Source organism: Hemicordylus capensis, chromosome 3 (assembly GCF_027244095.1).
Source record: "Hemicordylus capensis ecotype Gifberg chromosome 3, rHemCap1.1.pri, whole genome shotgun sequence".
Lineage (NCBI taxonomy): Eukaryota > Metazoa > Chordata > Lepidosauria > Squamata > Cordylidae > Hemicordylus > Hemicordylus capensis.
The window spans coordinates 192,331,930-192,353,773 of NC_069659.1; the positions used below are offsets into that span (position 1 = coordinate 192,331,930).

Genomic DNA, 21,844 nt, shown 5'->3' on the forward strand with positions numbered 1-21,844 from the left:
TTTTGTTTTCCCTCCCCCACAAACCAATGGGAGCAGAGTTACCTTGACAACATGCTGATTTGAATAACAAGCTAACCTGGAGAAAAGGAGGTTACTAGCCAATTGGAAGGCAGTGGCAGAAAGGCAATCAGCAAGGGAGAAAACTTGTAAACACACCAGACAAAATGGGGCTGCCATGCCATTCGAACCAGCTTAATTCAAACCAGGCTTGGTTTGGTTTGAATGTGGACTGGCCCCTTGTATTGGGGGGGGGGGGGGGGGCAGTCCGGTTTGAGTTCAAACTGGTTGAACTGGCCCAGTTTGAGTCAAACCCAGTTCGAATCAAACTGGTTCTGCACACTCCTAACACACATCTCTCTCCCCTGTTTATATTCCTTCCCAAGACCCCCAGCCTCAGAAAGAGCCCTGGTCTTAATAAATCCAAGAGGGGTGAAAGGATGGGAGCCAGCCAGAGATCCTGAGCCAGAATCAACTGCAAGCAGCAATTAAGGGATGGAGCCACTCAGTTCTGCCTTTTAAGCTTGTTCCTAGAGTAACCAGATATGTTTGATGACTTCCTTCTTTCTCCATCCTAGCAGCCATGGGGTGGTGTCTTTCTTGCCGATCCTTCCCTGACATCAGTGCTGTGCCTAGACTTAGTACCAGGCTTGTAGCCAGCCTCAAAATTGGGGGTAGGGGGATTGCTGAAGTCAGGGGAGGCAGGTTATAAAATGTTCAGTGAAAACCATGGCACCAGCTTGGTACGGGCCTGCTTAGTACCTAGAAATTCTGGGTTCCCTACCAGTCTCTGCCCAGGGAGTAACATCAGTTACCCAATAAAAGCTAAGCTCTTCTGTCCCTCATACAGTTTGAGCTTGCTTCAAATGTATCATGTGATTACTAGTGCCAATACAGTATTGGATTCTGGGATTGGCAGGTGGGTGAACAGATGAGTAAATGCATAGGATTGGGCTGGGCAGGAGTGGAAGAATGCAATGAGTGAGCGGGTCATGCTCTTGGAAAAAAGCCTCTTTAATGTTTTTTTGCTCTAACCCAAAGATTCTCATACATTCTTTCTTTCTTTTTGGTGGACTCCTTGAAAATTACTTGGAATTGTGGCATCATAGTTTGGATTGGTGAAATTATTCAAGTTCTTTTTATAATTAATATTTGTGTTCTATTTTTTTTTTATCATGTCCTAAGAGTTCTTCTGCAGCAAAGACATGGGGGCAGGAGGAGGAGAGGAAGGCAAAAGCTTATTCCTACCTTGCTACATTCCCAGAACCCATTCCCACCTTGCCTCACCCCTGTTTTTAGGAGCACTGGACTGTCCTCTCTGATATTTGCCTACCTTATGGAACTGCCTTACCTTTTGATACTAGATTCATATGCAGTCCTTTGTTTGCTGAGCTTTGCCTTCAGCTCGGCAATGAGACTCTGCAAGTTTCCAGAGCAGTGGGCAGAATCTTTGGAAGCAGCTGCCAGGTTGCTTGGATCACTGCTGCTGCTGAAACATGCTTCTGGCTTCTCCATGCTATTATCCAGATAGCCTGCATGTTGTGGCAAAGGGCTATGAGTGACCCACTCCATCTGAAGGGAGCTCAAGGCTGATGAGTCACTTGCCCTGCAGGCAGCACCGCTGCTGACAGAATCTCCACTAACTGAGATTTCACAGGATGACCAGGTGGTGCTAGTGCTGCCGAGAGTGCTGAGAGAAAAACTGGAGGTGGGGACATTGTCATAGGTGGAGAGTCTTTGGGATGAACCAGAGACTTTGACCTGCCCTGCTGAGGATGTCCCGTGGTAGCCTTGAAGAGAATACAATCCATTCATTAGCCAATTCCCACTAGCGGGTAAGCTGGGGATATCCAAGGAAGAGCTACCTAATTTGGGATTGAGTGACTTAATCCCCTGCTGCCGAAAGGGGCATTTCCAATCAGGTAAAGTCTGCCCTTTCTTGTTGGAGCTTGTTGCAGGCTGGTTGCAGTTTCCTTTTCTGTTGCACTCCTGAATGGTGGCTTTATCTGCAGATGAGGCTGCCTCCTTAGGTAAGCTTATAGGGCTAAAAAGGAGGTTTTCCAATTTGCTTTCCTTTGAGATCCAGTCTATGGCACCATGTGGGCAGTAGCAGTGGGCTTCAAGCTGAACTCCTGAGCCCTTTGCTGGAGAATCACCAAAGATTTTTCTGTGCTCACTTATCAAAACAGTCATCAAATGCTGAATCAGAGATGTGCCTGTGTGGTAAATGTAAAGACAATAATGTTATGGCAGCCAGCTTTTTAGAGTAAAGTGTGACTTCCAGCCTAAATTCTCTCCATTTGTTTTGAGCTAAAATCTGACTCTGATCTTTTCGGAGCGAAGGCAGGATACACATGCAATACACGCATAAATGTCTACCCATCTAGTGTCCCCATATATGTGCTCTTGAATCCCCAAACAGAACAATGCACTTGTTTTGTTTTGCTTACAACCATACCTACATAAATGTAATTCCCCCTAATATGCATATTTGATTCTGATCATAGCAAGAGGGAAAAATATAAATGATTATAGCATGTTGATTTACAAAGCAGTGAAAAGTCACCAAATGGTCTAATGTAGAGATGTGCTAAATCTTTCAGAGAATTATGGTTCCTTTACCAAATGGTCTAATGTAGAGATGTGCTAAATCTTTCAGAGAATTATGGTTCCTTTTCTCAGCTAGCTGAGAATTTCTTACAAAATTCAAAAAGTTCCAGATTTTCCCATTTGTCCAGGTATTGTTTTAAAGGCTGAGGCTTTAAAACAGAACTGGGAATCATAGATAATAGAAGACATTGGTGACTCTAGCATCTTTTATAGTCTATATAGCTTATAATAATACTACAATACTACAGTTTTTATCATCTTCAATAGTCCCTGACAGAAGAAGCAGGCAGTGATAGGCTATCAGATGATTCTCCTTCTCCCTAAGCTTGGGATGATGCTGCCATCCTGCATTAATGGAGGGCACATACAAAAAAAACTTTCCATGGTTTGTGAAAAGGAAATTTATGTTTGTGTTTCTCTGTGTGTGTTTGCATTTGTATTACTGAGCATTTTTGTGCGTGTATTATGTCTGTGTTTGTATGTTGCTTCTGCATTTGTGTGTTGCATTAGCATTTCTGTGTATTGCATTTGTATGTGTTTCTGTAATTATGTTGTATACATGTGTTTTTATAATTGGTGTGTGTGTGTATTTGTGTTGTATGTGTGTTGCATTTGTGTTTGAGTGTTTCATTTGCTTTTGTGTGTTGCACAATCTGCATTTGTGTGTTGCATCTGTGTATTGAGTGTGTGCCTTTGCCTCAGAGCAAGCCCACGTGAGGGGAATAAAAATGCTGAATCATCCTCTCTGTGCTTTCTGAGTAAGGCTTCTCCTTAATCTTCCCTGTAAATTTGGTAGGTTCTAAAGGCCACCACCATCACCCATTTATCAAAAGAGCTTGACACCCACCCACGCCCATCTTGGGTGGAAATCCCAGGGAAAACTCTCTTTATTTTGCTATTGGAAAAATACAAAAAACCTTCCACATTGCAAGCCTACACATGGTGAGAAAACTGATCACTGTGGACTGAGTTTGCACCAGAGTAAAACCCCTTCCCGAGTTACAATGCACTCAGAGAGCTTTGTAAAATGCAAAGAACAAAAACAACAACCAGTTTTATTCCAAATGTGACAGACTGCTTCTGTCTGAGGCTTTCTCAGCTTTTAGTTACAGGTAAGAATATTCAGTAGGTCACAAGAATACTTTAGAAAGCACCCCAGATGATGTTGGGGCGGCATACTTTAAAAGTTGTGGTTACCCAGTTGCAAAAAACATGTATGTATGAAAAAGCAAAAGCACACTTAGAACAGTATCAGGGAAATACCAAACACACACAAGAGAAACTGAAAGTCTAACATGAAATTTGACTAAACAGACTTTCCCCTAGACTAACTCCCTAAAGAAAAAAGCTCTAGTTTCCTTTTCTTGAACTCACCAAACCATGGTAGAGGATTCAAGCTTCCTACCATCCTGGCTTCCCTGGGACCTGCAGCCAGCCTTTATGGCCACATGTCCTCCTCTGCCTCCCAGGCAGCTTCTTCTCTAACAAAGAAACTCTCCTTCCTCCCAACGGCTCTCTAGGTCCCACCCACCTGGTGTGGTGATTGGCTGAGCTCTAGAGTTCACCAGCCTGTCAGTCAGGACAGGCTTCACTTCTGGTTAACTCTTTAGAGGAGGGGTGGCTGATCACTATAGTGTTGTAGCTGTGTTTGAGCATTTGTGTGTTGTGTGTTGCATCTGTGGTTGTGTATTGTATCTGTATTCATGCATTTATGTGTATTTGAGTATGTGCATTCTTTATTCTTTATGTGTACATTCTTTATGTGTAAAGAGCCCCTGGTGGCACAGTGGTAAAACTGCCACCCTGTAACCAGAAGGTTACAAGTTCGATCCTGACCAGGGGCTCAAGGTTGACTCAGCCTTCCATCCTTCCGAGGTCGGTAAAATGAGTACCCAGAACGTTGGGGGGCAATATGCTAAATCATTGTAAACCGCTTAGAGAGCTTCCAGCTATAGAGCGGTATATAAATGTATGTGCTATTGCTATTTCTGAATTTGTTATGTGCATGTTTGTGTTGCATGTGTGCCTTATGTCACGTGTGTATGTGTGTCATGTGCATACATTGCTTGTTTGTGAACAGGCAACAAACAGGCTAAGCGTAGCTGAGATTACATCTGTAAGGCTACCCAGGCTGAGTTTGGCTGTCCATTTACACCACCGGGATTGAGTCTGATTCTGGCACAGCCCTCATGGGTATCCTGCCTTTCAACCCCGGCTTTTAGCCAGGGTTAAGGGCACAATAATGCCCTTGACCCTGGCACTAGGGTTGTGTATATGCTTGGGCTGCAGGGGTGTAACTACTATTAGGCAAGGGGAGGCGGTTGCCTGGGGCCCCCACTGCGTTGGGGGCCCCCCCAGAGATACCTCACATGACTCCCCATTGCTCCCTGCCCGGCCCCAAGTCCCCTCAGTTACTTGCCCTGTTCGCCCTCTCTCTTGCTTGTCCTCCTGGCCGGCAATCTAAGCAGCAGACAAACTGCCTGCAAAGAGCTCCTTTTCTCCCCGCCAATCAGCTGATCGGTGGGTGGGCGGGGCTTCCAGGGAGGCCTCCGTGTAGGCCTCAGTGAAGCCTGAACTGGTGTAGGCTTGCAGGGAGGCCCCAAGCAAGGAAGGAAGGAGGCAGGCAGAGTGGCCCCCACAGCTCCCTGCAGCAGACCCTCTGCCCAGCCCAGCATTTGCCAGGTAGAATGTGAACTCCTTTTTGTGGTCACCCCCCCCCATATATAGGGATCTGCTTGCTATAGGGCTTTGATATGGAGGAGGGAGAGACAGTTTATTCTTGCGGCTTTTTGTGTGTTTAATGCTAAAGTACTGTCTCACTTGTTATATGGTATTCAGGTATGGATTCTTGATTTTGTCCCTATTGTGGATCAAGTACTTTCAACTTCCTTGCATTCTCTTTTTGGTGCCCCTAAATGAGTTCCTTCAGCTGTTTTGCAACTGGAGGCTGGCCTTTCCTCTGTTGAATCTAAGATCTAGCATTCACTTACTGGGTGAAAGCTGCCTATGCCAATTCTACTTTGGGCTATCTGTACGTTCTTCAGAAAGACAGTTACTTTAGCTCATTGTCAAAAGCCTTTAGTGAGAAATTACAACTATTCTTCTCCTCTGAAATTTTATTCTTCAATAGGGACCAACACTAGGCCAAAACAATTCTTGATCTTCAGACTAAAGATACTGCTAGCCAGTATTCTTTGTCAACTGCTCATAAAACCTGCTCTCATAAGAACATAAGAACAGCCCTGCTGGATCAGGCCCATGGTCCATCTAGTCCAGCATCCCGTTCCATACAGTGGCCCACCAGATGCTACTGGGAACCTACAGGCAGGAGTTGAGAGCATGCCCTCTCTCCTGTTGTTACAATTTGCTGTTACATGCCCTCTCCCCAATTTAGTTAGGTTTGTCCTTTAACTTCACCAGGTGTCATGCTTATTTTACAAAGGTGAACAAACTAGACTCATAACTCCTATTTTACTTAAAACACCTGGGAAGAACTGTGGACCAGTATCTGACCTTTTTATTGGCCAATACCAAAACACAAACTCTTGCTAATTTTCTTTTTCTGTATTAAAGATTTGCAAAGGAATTGTGTTAGGTTAAGTGCAAGTCCTCTGGGATTTTATTTCAATTTTATTTCATTTTTTAAAAATTGTCTAATATTGGTAGTTTTTGTTTTGTTTATGTATAGCAATTTTATATCTCCCCCCCCCCTTTAAACATTCTGGTATTCTTTTTGTAATCTGTGGTTTGGTGCTTTACTACTTATTTGTATGTTATAATGGGTCTGTGACAATTTCATGAACTTGAAACTTGACTTGATTTGACTGGTTGAAGAACAGAAACCAGAGAGGAGGAATAAACTGACAGTTTCTATAGTGGAGGGATGTGCAACGCAGGGCCCCCGCCAAAGGATCTGTATCGGAACTGGCGCTTTTAAATTTGTTCAAAAATGATCTGCCATTAGGGGCGAGCAGTAAGGTGATCAGCTTTACTGATGACATCAAATTATTCATGGTTATAAAAGCAAAAAAACGACAACTGAAACACTTCAAAAGAATCTCTCCTACCTGAGTAAATGGGCTTTGCAATGGCAAATGCTGTTCAGTATAAGTGATGCACAGTGTAAAGTGATGCACATTGCAGCTAAAAATCCTAACTTCACATGATGATGGTGTCTGAGCTGGCTGTGATGGATCAGGGAAAGGATCTTGGGGCCGTGGTGGATAGCTAACTGAAAATGTCATTCCAGTGTGCAGCAGCTGTAAAGACTAATTCCATGCCAGAGTTCATTTGGAATGAGATTGAAATTAAAACAGCCAGTATAGTAATGTACAAATCTATGGTGTGGCTACACTTGGAATACTGTGTATAGTTCTGGTTACCACACCTTAAGAACGATATTCCAGTATCCTGCTGACTTTCACAAGGTATTTCACATGTAGGGAAGGATCTAAGATGGTATTAGAAACATTTTATTTTTCTGAAAATTCTGATAATGGTGATTTCAGGTAAAGCAGGGTTCCAAATTCTAAGTAAGTCAGTGTGCTTCTGTGGGCTTATGGAAAAGAAACCCCATTGAGAATGAAAAATAATGCTAATTGGCAATTTGCCTTTTTTAATGCACTATTCATGAAGCAGCTTCACTATTTCACTAGTTCAGTGGTTGCCAAACTGGTGTCCTCCAGATGTTGCTGAACTACAACTCCAAGCATCCCCAGCCACAACAAATTGTAGGAACATAGGAAACTGCCATATACTGAGTCAGACCATTGGTCTATCTAGCTCAGTATTGTCTTCACAGACTGGCAGCGGCTTCTCCAAGGTTGCAGGCAAGAATCTCTCTCAGCCCTATCTTGGAGAAGCCAGGGAGGGAACTTGAACCTTCTGCTCTTCCCAGAGCGGCTTCATCCCCTGAGGGGAATATCTTTCAGTGCTCACACATCAAGTCTCCCATTCATATCCAACCAGGGCAGACCCTGCTTAGCTATGGGGACAAGTCATGCTTGCTACCACAAGACCAGTCCAGCAACATCTGGAGGACCCCGGTTTGGCAACCACTGCACTAGTTATTTATTTGAACTACTTAAAAGTTACGTTTTTAAAAAGTTAAGTTAAAAAGTGGAATTGGGTAACTTTTAACGTAACTACCCTCTACGAGCAACCAGAATTCTGCATTTCAACATGAAGGTTCTATATCAGAGGTAGGGATGTGCACGCAATGGATTTTGCATTCTGTTTCAAGCTTGAAACCAAATGCAAATGGCTGAAATGTTCCATTGAAACAATTGGTCTGACCGGTTGTTTCAACGGAACAAACCCGAAACATTCTTGAGTTTTTTGGCCATAGGGAACTGGGGAAACTCAAAGCAGCCCATTGTTCCCCATAGGACACCGAAGTGTGTATGACGGTTGCTACCTACCACCCAGCCCACAAAAGCAAGCAGGTGCTTTTAAACAATTTTTTAACTTTTCCCTCAAACCCCCAGAGGAGCAAGGAAGCTCTCTGAACCACCGGATGTCCTGCCAGCGACACAACGCAGCTGGATCTGGAAGCCATGGTGATGCCGCTGCTAAGGGTGGACTGCACTCCAGCACACTCCTCCTGGTTGTGGAGTAGGTGTTCCAGCACCCTCCTCCTGGTTGTGCCCCAGTCTCCTCTCCTGGACTTGTCCCTAAACCTGGGACAGCTGGGCAGGGGTGACTGCTTTGCCCTTCATCCTTGGGTCACATAGGCAGACAAAACCTGCTCTGCCGATGCACCCAAGGATGTCTTGAGCCAATCCACCACTCCAGTCCTCAGCTGACCTGCCAAAGCGATTGCTTCCTCAGTGGTCAGTATGGACTGGAGTTCACCCATTGTCTTCTCAAGTAGAAGAGCGACAGGCAAAGCCTGGCTCAGTGTTGCTTCCTCAGCACACAAGCTGTTTGTGGCAAGAAAGAATGGCTCGAGTGTCAAGACAACCTTAGAAATGAGTGCCTAGTCCTGGGTGGATAGGTTGCACAAGTCATGCCTCCTTGCCTGGCCATGGATGACCAGATCTTGCTCCTACAGACGCTGGAGAAAGAGAGTTCCACCAGGCTGGAACATCCTGAGGGATCAGATGTTCAGGTATGTTGAGCTCAAGCTGCCTCTCCTTGAACATCCACCTACCCTTTTCACTCTCATGGAAATTAGCTGTGATCCTGTGGCAACTGTTCACAAAAGCAACAATGGCAGCAGCAGACAGGTAATCAGTGCCTTCAGCAGGGATCCCCACCTGGCTGCAGTCCCGGAACGGCCAAGCATATCCCTCATGACCAGATTTAGTGTGTGTGCCACACAACGGATAGAAGCAAAATGAAGCTGATCAGATGCATTCATTATGTTCAGACCATTGTTGGTCACCATGAACCCATCCTGAAGGTCTGCCTGGTATTTAAATAGGGGGTGTGGGGTCAGGGTGGTCTAATTATGCTGTGTGTACAACCCACAGTGCTATCTATAGCACTGTAGTACACACACAGAAGCTAGAAAAATTAAATCCCCCCAAATAAAGAGGCAGGCAAATTGCATGGCCATGCAAATGGCCTCTGCACATGCATGGAGGCAACACAAATGGCCTCCAGGCATGTGCAGAGGCCGTAACTACACCACCGCCACAAGGGTAGCTTGGTAAATATGGACCTCTGCACGCTTGGGCAGCACCGGAAGGGCAAGTGGTGGCTCTGACAGCCACACTGGCACGTAAGGAGTGCTTTTACATTTACACAGCTTATTTCTCACCGCCCACCCCACCCCCAGCTCCTTTGTAGATTTCCCTCCCCACCCCTTTACTTGTAAAAAGAATCCTCACTGGATCCCGCTTTAGAAGTATAGCTGAATCGCCGAACAGGTTCAGTCAAATCAACTGGATGGTTGGTTTGACCGAACCAGTTCAGAAGCATACGGTTTGGTTTGAATTCAAACCGAAATCGCGAGTTTTGATTTGAACACACTCCTAATACAGCAGCAGCAAAGGTGCAACTTGGGGCTGCAAAGGGATGGGGGACAGTCAGCACACCACCCCAGTTATTAAAGCCACTGGGGGCTGGCTACAACAACAACAAGAAGAAATCCACCAAAGGAAAAAAAGTCGACAGCAGCATCCAGTTAAAACCACTGGGGCTGCTGGTACAATTTTTTTAAAAGGGGGAGGGGGTAAGCAGTTGGTTGACACTGCAAAAAGGGGGGGAGGGAGGGAGGGAGAGAGAGAGAGAGAGAAGCCAGTAGGCACTCTCTCTCTTTCCCTCTCCTTTGGGCCAGGCAGGCCAGGCAAGGCCACCACCACCAGTCTGCTCTCCTGCTCCAGTCTATCTCTGATCCTTCCTTTAATTTATCCTCCTCCAGAGAAGCACACTAAAGGGCTCTCTCTCTAACTCCCAATCCCCTTAAATACATTTTGAAACTCCCTCCTTGTGTGTTCCCCCTCCCCCAGCCACAATTACTCATGACAACACTTGATTTGTATGATAACCAAAAAGCAAAGCGTTTCAAAGCCAATTGGAAGCCAGTGCCAGAAAACTAATCAGCAAGAGAAAAACAGACCTCCAAAATGGCGTTGGTATTTTAGCTGGACATTGAGATCATGGGAACCATGGGCCTGTCTCAACTAACATCAGGCAGGTCACACTCTGGATCTGGTGTTTGTTGGTCAGGATGTAAATGATCTGGGGGTGGAGGAGTTTGTTATTACGCTGTTATCATTGGCAGATCTATCTGGTGAGGTTCATGGTTTTTGCATTATCTGACCTTCGCAGGCGTAGGGAACTCATTAGGATGGCTTGCCCTTGGAGGCTTTTGTATCCTGTAGGTTTCCAGATGGCCATTGGGGAGTTTCCCATTTTCAGAGCTGGTGACACTGTCAAAATCCTGGTTTGTCTCCAGTATGGAGACATTAGATATGGTTGCTCCTAAGCATCCTCTTTCGCTTAGCGGAGTCTGAACAGCTCCCTTGTTCTCTGGAGAGCTTCAGGTAATGCAGCAGCTACTCCATGGTAGGGATGGCAGCAAAGAAAACTTACTTTTCCACCACCATTGCATCTGCACAGTGTAAGCTTGTGGAGCTGTTTTGAATTTATTTATTATTTATTTAAAATATTTATACCCTGCCGCTCCAGTACACTACGCCTTGGGGCGGCTAGAATTTTGTTACATTCTACACCTGTCCTCAACAGCCTGGTGAGACCAGTTTGCTCAACACTTTGTGCATAAAGTTGCTTGTATTTGGACGATCTTGGACTCCAAAAAATAGGCAGTGTCTGGTGACTTGCCTCAGGTCTCCTTGTCTGGTCATTCTGAATATCTTTCAGCTTTTGGAGCCTGTTGATGTGGACAAGATCCTTGGTAGCACATGGGCATCATCATGAGCTCTTGATCCTTGCCTTTCTTGGCTGATAAAAGCTCCCAAAGGGAGAACAGTTCAATGGCTGCAGGGCAGGCTATTATCAATGCTCCATCAAGGAGGGCATGTTTTCATCTCCTCTGAAAGGCAGTCATGAGACCTAGTTTGAAAAAGCCCTTTCTTGAGTCCTCCAATTTTAATAACTACCGCCCGGTTTCTAATCTCTCCTTTTGGGGCAAGGTGATAGAGCATGTGGTGGCAGTGCAGCTGCAGCCACATGATGACATCAGAGACATGTTTTGGATGACATCAGAGGTGCTCTTACCCCTGGACTTCTGGGCCGAAGCCCAGGGCCTCCACATCTCCTGGGAGCCCCCAAATCCTCTTTAGTCTGTTCCGGGTGGTGTGGTTGCCGCACTGTGCTGCCAGCTCACATTGAACTGGGTGGCCAAGCATGACTGTCGCCTGTGCCAGGCACAACCTCTGCTTTAGAGACAGAGGAGGGAGTGGGGAAGGAAGGAAATATGTGGGATGGAAATCTGTTAAGTTCCATGTGTGTTTCTGCTAATATATATTTGCACAAATATCTATATTATTAATTCTCTAAGATGGGCCATGCATGGGGACGTGGCAGAAAGGAGGCGATTAGCTGACAGAGGGGGAGGAGGCAATTGGCTGATGGAGGGGAAGAGAGTTCCAGAGCAACAGGGAGTTTTGTGGGCAGCTGGAAAGCAGTTTGACAGTTGGCTTGGGGGCGCTGTGAAGCGGCAGGGAGCTCGGAGGCTCAGGGCGATTTCGGGAACTGGACTAGCCTGTTGTGAATCAGTTAATCTCTGTAGGCCAGGAAAAGACTCAAAATGTTCTTAAGCACCCAAAATATAAATCAAATAAATAAATAAAATGCAAATCGGGACCCCTATTGACCCAGGAATCTGCTACTATTGGGGGATACATCAAACTTTTGAAATAAGTGTCTGAGAAGTCAGATTCTAGAATTGCTCATCTACAAGAAGAATAATTTAATTGACACCTGACTGTATCTCTTTCCATGCTAGACACCTAATTTGAAAACGTTTCCCTATAAAGGAAACAGACAACTTTTGTGTGTGATGTGGGGTGGTTGTTTTGTCAAGCGAGGTAGGGATGGTTCAACGTTTGGCTTGTTCGAAGTTGAGGGGAATAACTTTAAGGGCAGGGGAGGGTGTAGTACTTTCCTCTGCCAGCACTCTCTGTAAAACTGGTCAGGCAGAGTGGCAGAATACTTCCCTGCTGCCCCATCCTCTCCTTGGACTGGGAGTGACTGGAAGTAACCCACATGAGCACGACATGCGCATGCACACACCCAACATGCGCATGTGCGCGGGTTACTTCTGGTCCGAGGAGAGGACGGGGCAGCAGGGAGGTATGTTGCCGCCGCGCCGGACTGGCTTTATAGAGAGCACCGGCAGGGGAAACGTGGTGGCAGCGGGGTGTATGTGCACCCTTCCCCACCCTTAAAGTTATCCCCCCATCTTCGTACTGCCCCACCACTGGTTCCATGCACATCTCTAACATTCTTGAGGTTGCTGTTTCCAGAATATTATTTTGGGGTTAGTTTAGCTTTGTTAACCGATCCTGCTGCATGGCTCCTAGGAGCGTGCAGAGTTCACTATGATGCCAACCTTAGTTTTGTGAACTGCAACTTGACTTAAGGTCTAGTGATCATCCTGTCTACCACCAGACAGAAAGAAAAAAGTTACCTCACTTTTGCATTTTAACCATTTTTTATTTGTTTGCCTGTAATCTGTTCTGCTTTTTATATCTACCTAAATAAACTAGATTCTGATTGTTTCAAACTTGATCTGTGCTGGGAACATAATCCATTCTGTCTCCCCATGTGCCTGCTCTGGCTACATGCTATTTATAGAGGTTTTAAGGTATTTAGACTATATTTTGAGTTTGCCCTGGTTCTAGATAGAACAGGGAAGGTTTTAAAGTTAGTTCTGTCTGAAAGGAGACTGGTGGTAGCTCTACCAGAGAAATTTTAATTGACTTGGGGGAGGTTCAGGTCAGACAACCCTCTCCTGGTTCGTTACAACTGTGCCTTGTACTGATGCATCAGGCAGAAATTAATTAGGAGCATCTCTAAGTAGTTATTGGGGAAGCTGCGCCAGTTGAATTTATGTCTGGATGCTAGTTGAATTTATGCCTGAATTTATGCCTCCCAAGCCCAATGTCTAGCTGAAATACCAAAGACATGTGGCTGCATAAAATCTTGGCATAGTATATGAAAGTTTACAGTTTACTAGTCTATCGTGTGCAGAGCACCTGTGCTCTAGGGCTTTATTGCTTACTCACCCCCCTCAGCCGGTCTCCCCTCAGGCAGTCTCCCCTCCTGCCCCTCAGCCAGTCTCCGGCAACTTACTGGCACTGTGGGGGATTGGGTTTACTGAGCTGCCCCCACCGATTTTAAGGGTGCAGTCTTCAAAAAGCAACCCAGTAGCTGGTTTAGAGAAAAAGTCTGTCTAAGCCAGCTACTGGGCTGCTTTTTGAGAACTGTATAATAGGGTTTTGTTCTTTTCTGGTTTGGCCTGGATCCAAAATACCCCCATTTTGTTCTTTGTTCAAAACCAGCCAATTAGAAAGACCCCAATTTTGTTTTTTGGTCGAAATAGCAAAATCTGAATCCGAAACATTTTGGAATTTAAAAAACGGCCCTGGGGAAAAAATAGTGGGTGGGGGGTGGTAGTGCCCAATGGGTGGAAGCTACCACCCAAATTTCAGAGGAATTGGGCAAAGGACTGACCCCATTGGGGTACTGGGTTTTGTTGTTTCTGAGATGTTTTGAATGTAGATTCTCTGGTAGCATATGAGAGTGGATTCATGGTTTGTTGTTGAAAATCTCATATGCTACCAGAGTATCTACACTCAACACTTCAGAAACAACAAAACCCAGTACCCCAATGGGTTAGCAACCCATGGGGGTGGTTGGCACCCTCTCTGCACTACAACACCACTCACTCTGGGCCACCTCAGCACCCCCCAAGTGCAGTTATGGGGCTGCTGAAACCACCATTATTCTCTATGGGGGGAAAAGCTTAAAGACACTCAAACTTCAACAAGTAAAAAAAAAAAATCAGCCCTTTGCCCAGTTCCTTTGAAATCTGGGTGGTGGCAGGCACCCATGGGGGCACCACCACCTGACCCACTCTTCTGCTCTGAAAGCCCCTTTCTGCCCTGAATCTGCCCCAAAGACACTCAAACTTCAACAAATTACAAAATCAGCCCTTTCCCCAATGCCTTTGAAATCTGGGTGGTGGCAGACATCCATGGGGGGCACCACCTGACCCACTCTTCCACCCCAAGCCCCCTTTCTGCCCCAAAGAACATTATCAGCACACATCAACAACAGCAGAGCTTTGCTAGAAACCAGGTTTCCAAAGCAAGATCAGACAGATGCAGCAGACTAGGCCCTAGGGCCAACAACAGGTCCCTGCCCTCCCTCCCACAAGCATTTTTTGTCTACAAGCAGCAGAGACACAGCTACATCTGTGGCACCCAGCCATAAAAGTGGGTTAAGTAAGGAAGGGTGCAAACAACAGCAACATTCTGCCAGTGGAACAGCCAAGTTTGCCCCCCCCCGCCAAGTAGAAGAGTGATAGTCCTGACAACAATTGCACACAACTTTTGGTGAATTTTTTGACTTTTCTGCAACAGATTGGAGCCTGTGGCACCACACAACCTATTTGATCTAGTTGGAATAAAAATGATGATGATGCTAGAAGTCACAATATGACCCAGTCTTCATTGTAAAGAATAAATCCACACACACAGACAGACACACAGAACCACCAGGATGCCCATCCATGAGGTCCCAAAATACAGCACAACAGCAAACTATCCTAGGCAGGCATTTGAATTGCATAATATATATACATTGTAATTAAATAGGGAGCAGTAAGGGAACAGAGAGACACAATAGCAGACACAATATAACTATGGATTGAACAGAATAGATACAATTAACTAGGGAAAAAGACAGAAATTGGGTTTTTTTGAAATCACAAAGCTACCATTAACCACCTACTAGTATGGGGAAGGGGATCCCTCCCACACAGAACCCCTGTTTAATCTTTTTCTAAACTAAACAACAACACACAACTTTTTAAATTCAATTGCAACTCCAAACCTCCCTCCAAACCTCCCCACTCACTCAGTCTAGGGCACTGGTGGCTGGCACAGACAGACACAGCAGGCACAGTCAGGCAGCAAGGGGGTTAAAAAAAAATTCTTTCTGGAACATAAAAGCAATGCAGCAGATAAATCCATTTTCCCAGGCTGGCATAGCCAGTCATAGCAGGCTGGCTCAGCCTGGCAACAAGGCAGCATGGCATCATGGAATCTTTAGTTTAGACATGCAATGCAAACTAGTTCTTCCCCCCTCTCTCTCTCTTGAATGAGGCAGAAAGGCAGAGAATGGTGACTGAGTAACTAATGAATTGAACCAAACTCCCTCCTTCAACCCCCACCACTTGCAACTTCTTCAACATTATCAAAGCAAGCAGCACAGAGTCAATAGCATTATAATACAGCTCATTCTTAACTAAATCATTCATGCCAAAGGAAACTGGCCTCAGGGAAGCTGTGTGTGCTTTTTGCATATCTTATCTTATGCTAATCCTTTTAACAAACACTCAGTTGTTGGAGTGGAGAGACCAAAAGGACAATTTTCATGCAATGCTAAAACGGAGGTCCGAAGTTTTTCCGAAGAACAAAGCATGTGGGTCCAAAATAGGGTCATTTTGATTCAATTACAAAAAAAATTGTTATTAATTTTCTCACTTCGATTTGTGTACAAAATTTCCAAAAATGCCATTTTCGGACACAACACGTTTTATGGCCAAATCTAAATGCACAAGCTTACTGTATAACTGCACCCCTGAAATCAGTGGGAAGGCAAAAGCTTAAGCCAGCTAGCAGGCTGCTTTTTGAGGACTGCACCTTCAAATTTGGGAAGTGGTGGGCAAAGCCAATCCACGGGCCCTGAAGGCCACCTGTGGGGAGTTGCCTTTAAAGTGACTGCACCCTCAAAATCAAGGGGTGGGGGGACAAAACAGGGCCAGTGGTTCACTCCTGGGGGGTTGGCTTTGTCTCCAACCCCCAATTTGGAGTGTGTAGGCCCTTTAAACAAGTTCTGTAGAGATACAGAATGTACTTAGAGATACATTTTCTCTACATTTAAGCCCAGCTAATACTTAAAAGATAAATTCTGGCTATGGGGCTTGCTTTAAGAGACTACATACTCAAAATTGGGGGTGGAGGGCAAAAGCAATCCCTATAGGTGTAGAGGGACTCCTTGGTGTGTGTGTGTGTGTGGATTTTCCCCCACCCCAATTTAGAGGGTGAATTCCTTTAAAACATGCTCTGTAGCCAGACTTAGAAATACATTTTATCTATATTTAAGCCCAGCTACAATGTTTGTTTTAAGGGGCTGCATCCTTGAAATTGGGGGATGGGGGCACAACCAAGCCCATACAGGGGCAGTGGGTCACCCCTCAGTGGTTGGCTTTACCCACCCACCCCAATTTCAAAGGTGCAGTCCCTGAATCTAATCAACAGAATATTGGGAAATATTGGAATTGAAATCTGATCCCAACCAGCCAACCGTTTTGGGAGGGGTATGTCGGCCCTCCCAACAATTTCTCTGTCAGCTCTGGTGAGATCAGATCCAAAAATTGTTTACAATGCATAGGCCTAGAGGACATGGTAAGAGCCTTAAGTGTATGTAGTTTGAAGGAGATTGGTTCAACAAGGTTTTTTTTTTTTAATTGATTTAAAATACTTTTTCAAGTTTTAAAAATGCTGTAAGTGCTTTGTTTTATGGCAGAACATGACAAAACATTCAGAAATTGAAGCCCCCACTCTGACCATTAACCATGCCGTGTTTGAAGCAAATTGCTCCTTGCATTCATATGAAAGGAATAGTATCCCCTACCCCCTTTTTACCCATTCCAAAGTGATGCATTATTACCCACTATACACATCTAAGTCCAGCTATGACCCTAGTGTCATTTCATATGAAATGTCCACAAAGCAGAGCATGGAGAAGAGTGGTGGTGGTAGTACATAGTACATAGTACTACTACTACTACTACTACTACTACTACTACTACTAATAATAATAATAATAATAATTATAATTAGGGGATAATAAAGAGTCTTCGTCCCTTTCTAGAAGCACTATGATTGGAAGGCAACAGACTCACACACGACTAATTGCTAACGGCCAACTTGATCTGTCACTCCAAAATATATTCCCCCCCAGCGTTTTCCAAATACAGCATTTTACTTTGGCAACACTATTTTGCTCCCAGAAGCTCTCAAACCACAATTTTAAATCCCAAGAGTTCTGACAAGAATTCTGACACAATGCAAGCCTACTCTGATATTTCAGACACAATAGAAACTAACTACAATCTTGTCAGATTAATTCGAACATAACCAATGCCAGATCAGAAAGCACTGTCTGAACCAGCATAATGCACAACCCTAGTATTTAGTGTTAAATTGTTCATTACAATAACAAGATATAGTAAATAAATAAAATGTAAATAATAAATAATAGGAGAAGGTAATCTCAGATTCAGTTTTTGCTCAAGTTTAGTCCAAACAAGAATATTTGCTTTAATAAAGATTCCATCTAATAATAACACAAAGCGTATCTTTAATATACCAATTCTTTTGTTTAAGTATAAATGATCATCCCTTAATCTTGCTAGATAGAATATAAAGACTGATATCCAGATTAATGCAATGCTGGTGCTCTAATACAATGCTCATGCAGTTAATGCTGCACAGGTGCTATGGGGAAGAGGTGGATTTTTTGGTGACTCCTCTTTGCTCTGAAGTCCACTGTGTCTACCAAAAATAGGTCTTTTAAAAGAATAGTTGAACCATTGGATTCTGTTTTGGATGCTCATGATTCATTACTGCAGCTAATCCTCTGTCTAACATGCAGATAATCTAAATGCTGTAAGTGGAACGTTACAGAACAGCAGAGTTCAGTGCCCCCAAATCCTCACAACTCACTGCTGCTATGTTCCTTTACTCAGCTGAATTTGGTGAGTATAGTAAAGGACAAATTTCAATCATGGCAGTTTGTAGCCTTCTGTATGGCAAGAATGAGGTGAATTTATCAAATTGGTATGGGTAACTTATTAATGAACAAAAGACAAAACAAACAGATTTCACCATAAGTTTAGCCATTGGCTAATGCTCCTTGCACTCCTCCAAAAAGGGATTATTCATTCATAGAAGTCCATTACCTGCCACACTGCAACACATTTTTTCATATAAGCATTGTGCTTTATATGTAGATCTTTGGTATTTTGGACTAGGATTCAATTAATGTATTAGACAACTAAATACTCTCATATCCAGGAGCTCCTCTGTGTTATGTACATATACAAATATCCAAACTTGCTTTGGTGACTTTAGGAATTTAAAGTGCCTACCTTCCATTATAGTTACTGGGTCTTCTATCTGAGGTCGGAGGATATTTGGCCCAAATACAGTAGCGAGGTTCTGCACACTCATCTTGTTAAGGCTGGAGTGAGACTGAACTTCATCAAGAAATCTTGAAAAGCCCCCACCAAAGAGAAAAAGGACAGAGAGAAAAGAAAGATTTATTCATCACCAGCACCTCTCAATTGAGGAGAAAAGAGAGCCAGAGCATTACTGCTATGGTCCTGGCTTTGCCTTACTTCACTAATATATGTGTCTAACAATCAGCCTCTGATCAGCCCCTCCTTTCCCCTAAAAAGTGGACCAGAAGTGAACCCTGTCCTGACTGACAGGCTGGTAAAGTTCAGGGATCAGCCAATCAGCACACCAGGTGGGTGGGACCTAGGGGACCATGAGGAGGAAGAGAAGGGTTTCTTTGTTTAGTTAAAGCTAGGCTGGGGTTGCTACAGGGCGTGTGGCCATGGAGCTTGGCTGCAAAAACAACTGCAGATCCTTGAGAGACAGGATTGCAGGAAGCTTGATTCTCATCAGGTGATGATGGGTGAGTTTTCAAGGACAAGGGGATACAGCCTAGGGAATAATTTTCTAGTCAGATTTTGCATCAGAAACTTATATTTCTTTCGTGTGTTTTGCATATTCCTGATATTGTTCTAGGATTGTCTATCTGTAATGCAACTAAGCTAAGAAAACACTAGCCTGCGCCCATCCATCCAGGGTGCTGTAAAAAAACTCTATAAGGCTTTAAAGGTCATTTTGTGTTTTCCTACATCCCAGTTCTTTGCAACTGGGTAAACATGATTTTTAAAGTGTGCCACCCCAAATATCATCTTGGGTGCTTTTTGAAGTATTCTTGCAACTACTGAGTGTTTCTTTTACCTGTAACTAAAAGCTGAGAGAGCCTCAGATGGAAGCTGTCTGTAGTATTTTGAATAAAGTTTATTTTTCTTTTGTTCTTTGCAATTTTAACCAGTCTGTTAGGGTGGATTTTTAACTCAGGAAAAATGGGGCTGGAGAGAGATTTTCTCTGATGCAACACATCTCAGATCATTCAGCAACCTACCAGTTTTATCATCACATGTAAGCTTGCACGTGGAAGGCTTTTGTACTTTTCCAGTAGCAGAGGAGAGAGTTTTCCAGGGAATTCCTCCCAAGCCCAGGGGCAGCCAAACTCTGTTGATAATTTGGGTGGTGGCAGCAGTGTGGATTACCAGAAATAAAGGAAAGTTTTTTGGGGAGAAGCCTTCGTTCTGAAAGCATGGAGGGAATGATTCAGCCCCCATCGCTGCACTGAGTTTTTCATTGGAGGCAGTAACTGGAAGACTTGGGGAGGGATTAAGGAGCTGTTTACCCCTTCTTGTCATTTTTCCATTGAGGTTACCCCCAACCAACTTCCACCCCTGCAGGAAAAAAAATATGGGCTCCTACATTTATCCTAGAAAACTAGGAGGGTGATTGTGAGCAGAAAGACAGCTAGAAGGAAAAGAGTTAATGAGCTCCCCACTTCTCTTCTGACTGTTACTTCACTGAAACTGGCAGCCTCCTATCTTTGCGCCCCAGTTTTTTTTAAAAAGGTCAGGTGACTGTTTGAATATCCTTTGTGTTCTCTAGTTTGGCCCTAAGAACTAGCTGCTTCAGATGGAGTGAAGTACAGAGGTACTCACACCAGAATAATGCAGGAAAGCTGCCATGAGTAAAGACCTCCACATGTTGGGGTTTATTTGTTTTTGCCACCTGCCTTTTGGGTTGCATTCCTTTACATAAGAATAAGACAATGACATAGTCATGTAGCCTAATCTCATTGGCTACGTGAAAATTTCCCAGGAAGAAATGACCAAATTGGAAAACAAAATAGTGCCAAAGTAGCAGCCAATTGGAGCTGCAAAAACCAGTGCACAGGTACAAGGGGTTAAGTGCTGTGGAGGGTTTCATTCACTCCCAAGGTCCAATTCCATACCTTAAACATATGCTGTTATAGATCATTTGGTTCCGCTCTTTAATGGAAACAAAAGTGGTGGGCCAATATTTCCATTCTCATCTCATGAATATTCATTAACATGACTTACTTGCAGATGTACTTGAGGAGGTTGAAGTTAACCTGTGGAAGATTTTTCACCTGTTTTGTCAGTTCCTGGGTACCCTAAGGGATGGAAGAAAAGCAGTATGAACAGAAAGCTCCGAATCTCATTTATCAGTGCACAGCCAAACACATTGGTGGGATAGTACAGCAAGAACTATCTTATCAAACACATCCCTCCCACGGTTTTCTGCTTAGCTTAAAAAAGGGGGAGGGATTGAAATATATGCAATATTTATTTATCAAACAAATTTTATTGTACATGAATGAATGAATGAATGAATGAATGAATAGTTTATTTCAGTCTTTGACCAGCAAGAATAAATTTGAGTCAGAGCACAAGAATTTCAGAACAAAATACAGTAGACAAAATTCAGAGTGCTACAATATACAAATAACTCAACTGTCAGGTAGCAATCGATATTACTGAAGTACCTGCTTAACGGTTAACCAATAGTTAGGCAATAGTATTGATTTTTGTTTTTGGCAATAATTCATGCTTGCCACTACTTGCCACAGCACAGTATTTAGCAGTGCTGTACATAATGACTTTGTTCTGGTGAGAAGAGAGGTAAAAGTCATACAATTCATCAGAACAGCTTGGAAATTTCATTTAAAAGGGAGAAATAAAAATACTGTGAAGATCACATAAAATAAAGTGTATTAAGACATGCCCTACTATCTCAACCTCCCCAGAGCCACAAGGGCATTTTCCCTCTACATATGGAATATTACAAAACCTGCCCTCTAATACCGCTGAAGGATATGTGTTTAAAACATGCCAGGGAGAATGCCCTCTGATGTTTCAATACTGTAAGCATATTGTGGTAGGTAATCTGCTGAATTTCATGAAGGAAATGCATGATTTATAACCAAGTAATTCATAAAATGCATAAGATGTTTCATGAATGAATGGATTTTTTAAAAATACATTATTTGGTTCTTGTTCAAACACTACTACTCAAACACTTAACTTTGGGTGACCCTGCTGGGAGTATATCTCTCGCCATACTTCGTGCATCCCTCCCGGGAACACTCCACCACTATGATGAGGCAGCATAGCAGGACTTGGGGGGGGGGGAGTTAACTACATAGTAAACACTGAACACTATTCATATCACAAAGAGATCCTATACCTCTAACATACAGAACCTTTCCATATTTACACACATACATACCATTATACCCTATTTATAAATGTGTACTAGATTTAAAAATCACCGGAAAATGCCCATTAAATTAAATTAAATACAATTTAAGCAATTAAAATGCAATTAAAAGCTATCTGAAAATGTAAAAA

The 21,844-nt window shown here is 43.8% G+C and overlaps 1 protein-coding gene across 2 annotated transcripts in view; it reads right to left on the reverse strand.

Moving 5' to 3' along the window:
- Positions 1 to 21,844, reverse strand: part of ARHGAP22 (Rho GTPase activating protein 22) — a 95,231-nt gene that overhangs the window by 15,546 nt on the left and 57,841 nt on the right. For both annotated transcript variants that reach the window (XM_053305944.1, XM_053305945.1), the window contains 3 exons: positions 20,534 to 20,607; positions 18,461 to 18,582; positions 1,349 to 2,213 (listed from right to left, as the gene is read on the reverse strand). In XM_053305944.1, coding sequence (XP_053161919.1) covers positions 1,349 to 2,213; positions 18,461 to 18,582; positions 20,534 to 20,607 — 1,061 coding nt within the window. The remainder of the gene's footprint in view (positions 1 to 1,348; positions 2,214 to 18,460; positions 18,583 to 20,533; positions 20,608 to 21,844) is intronic.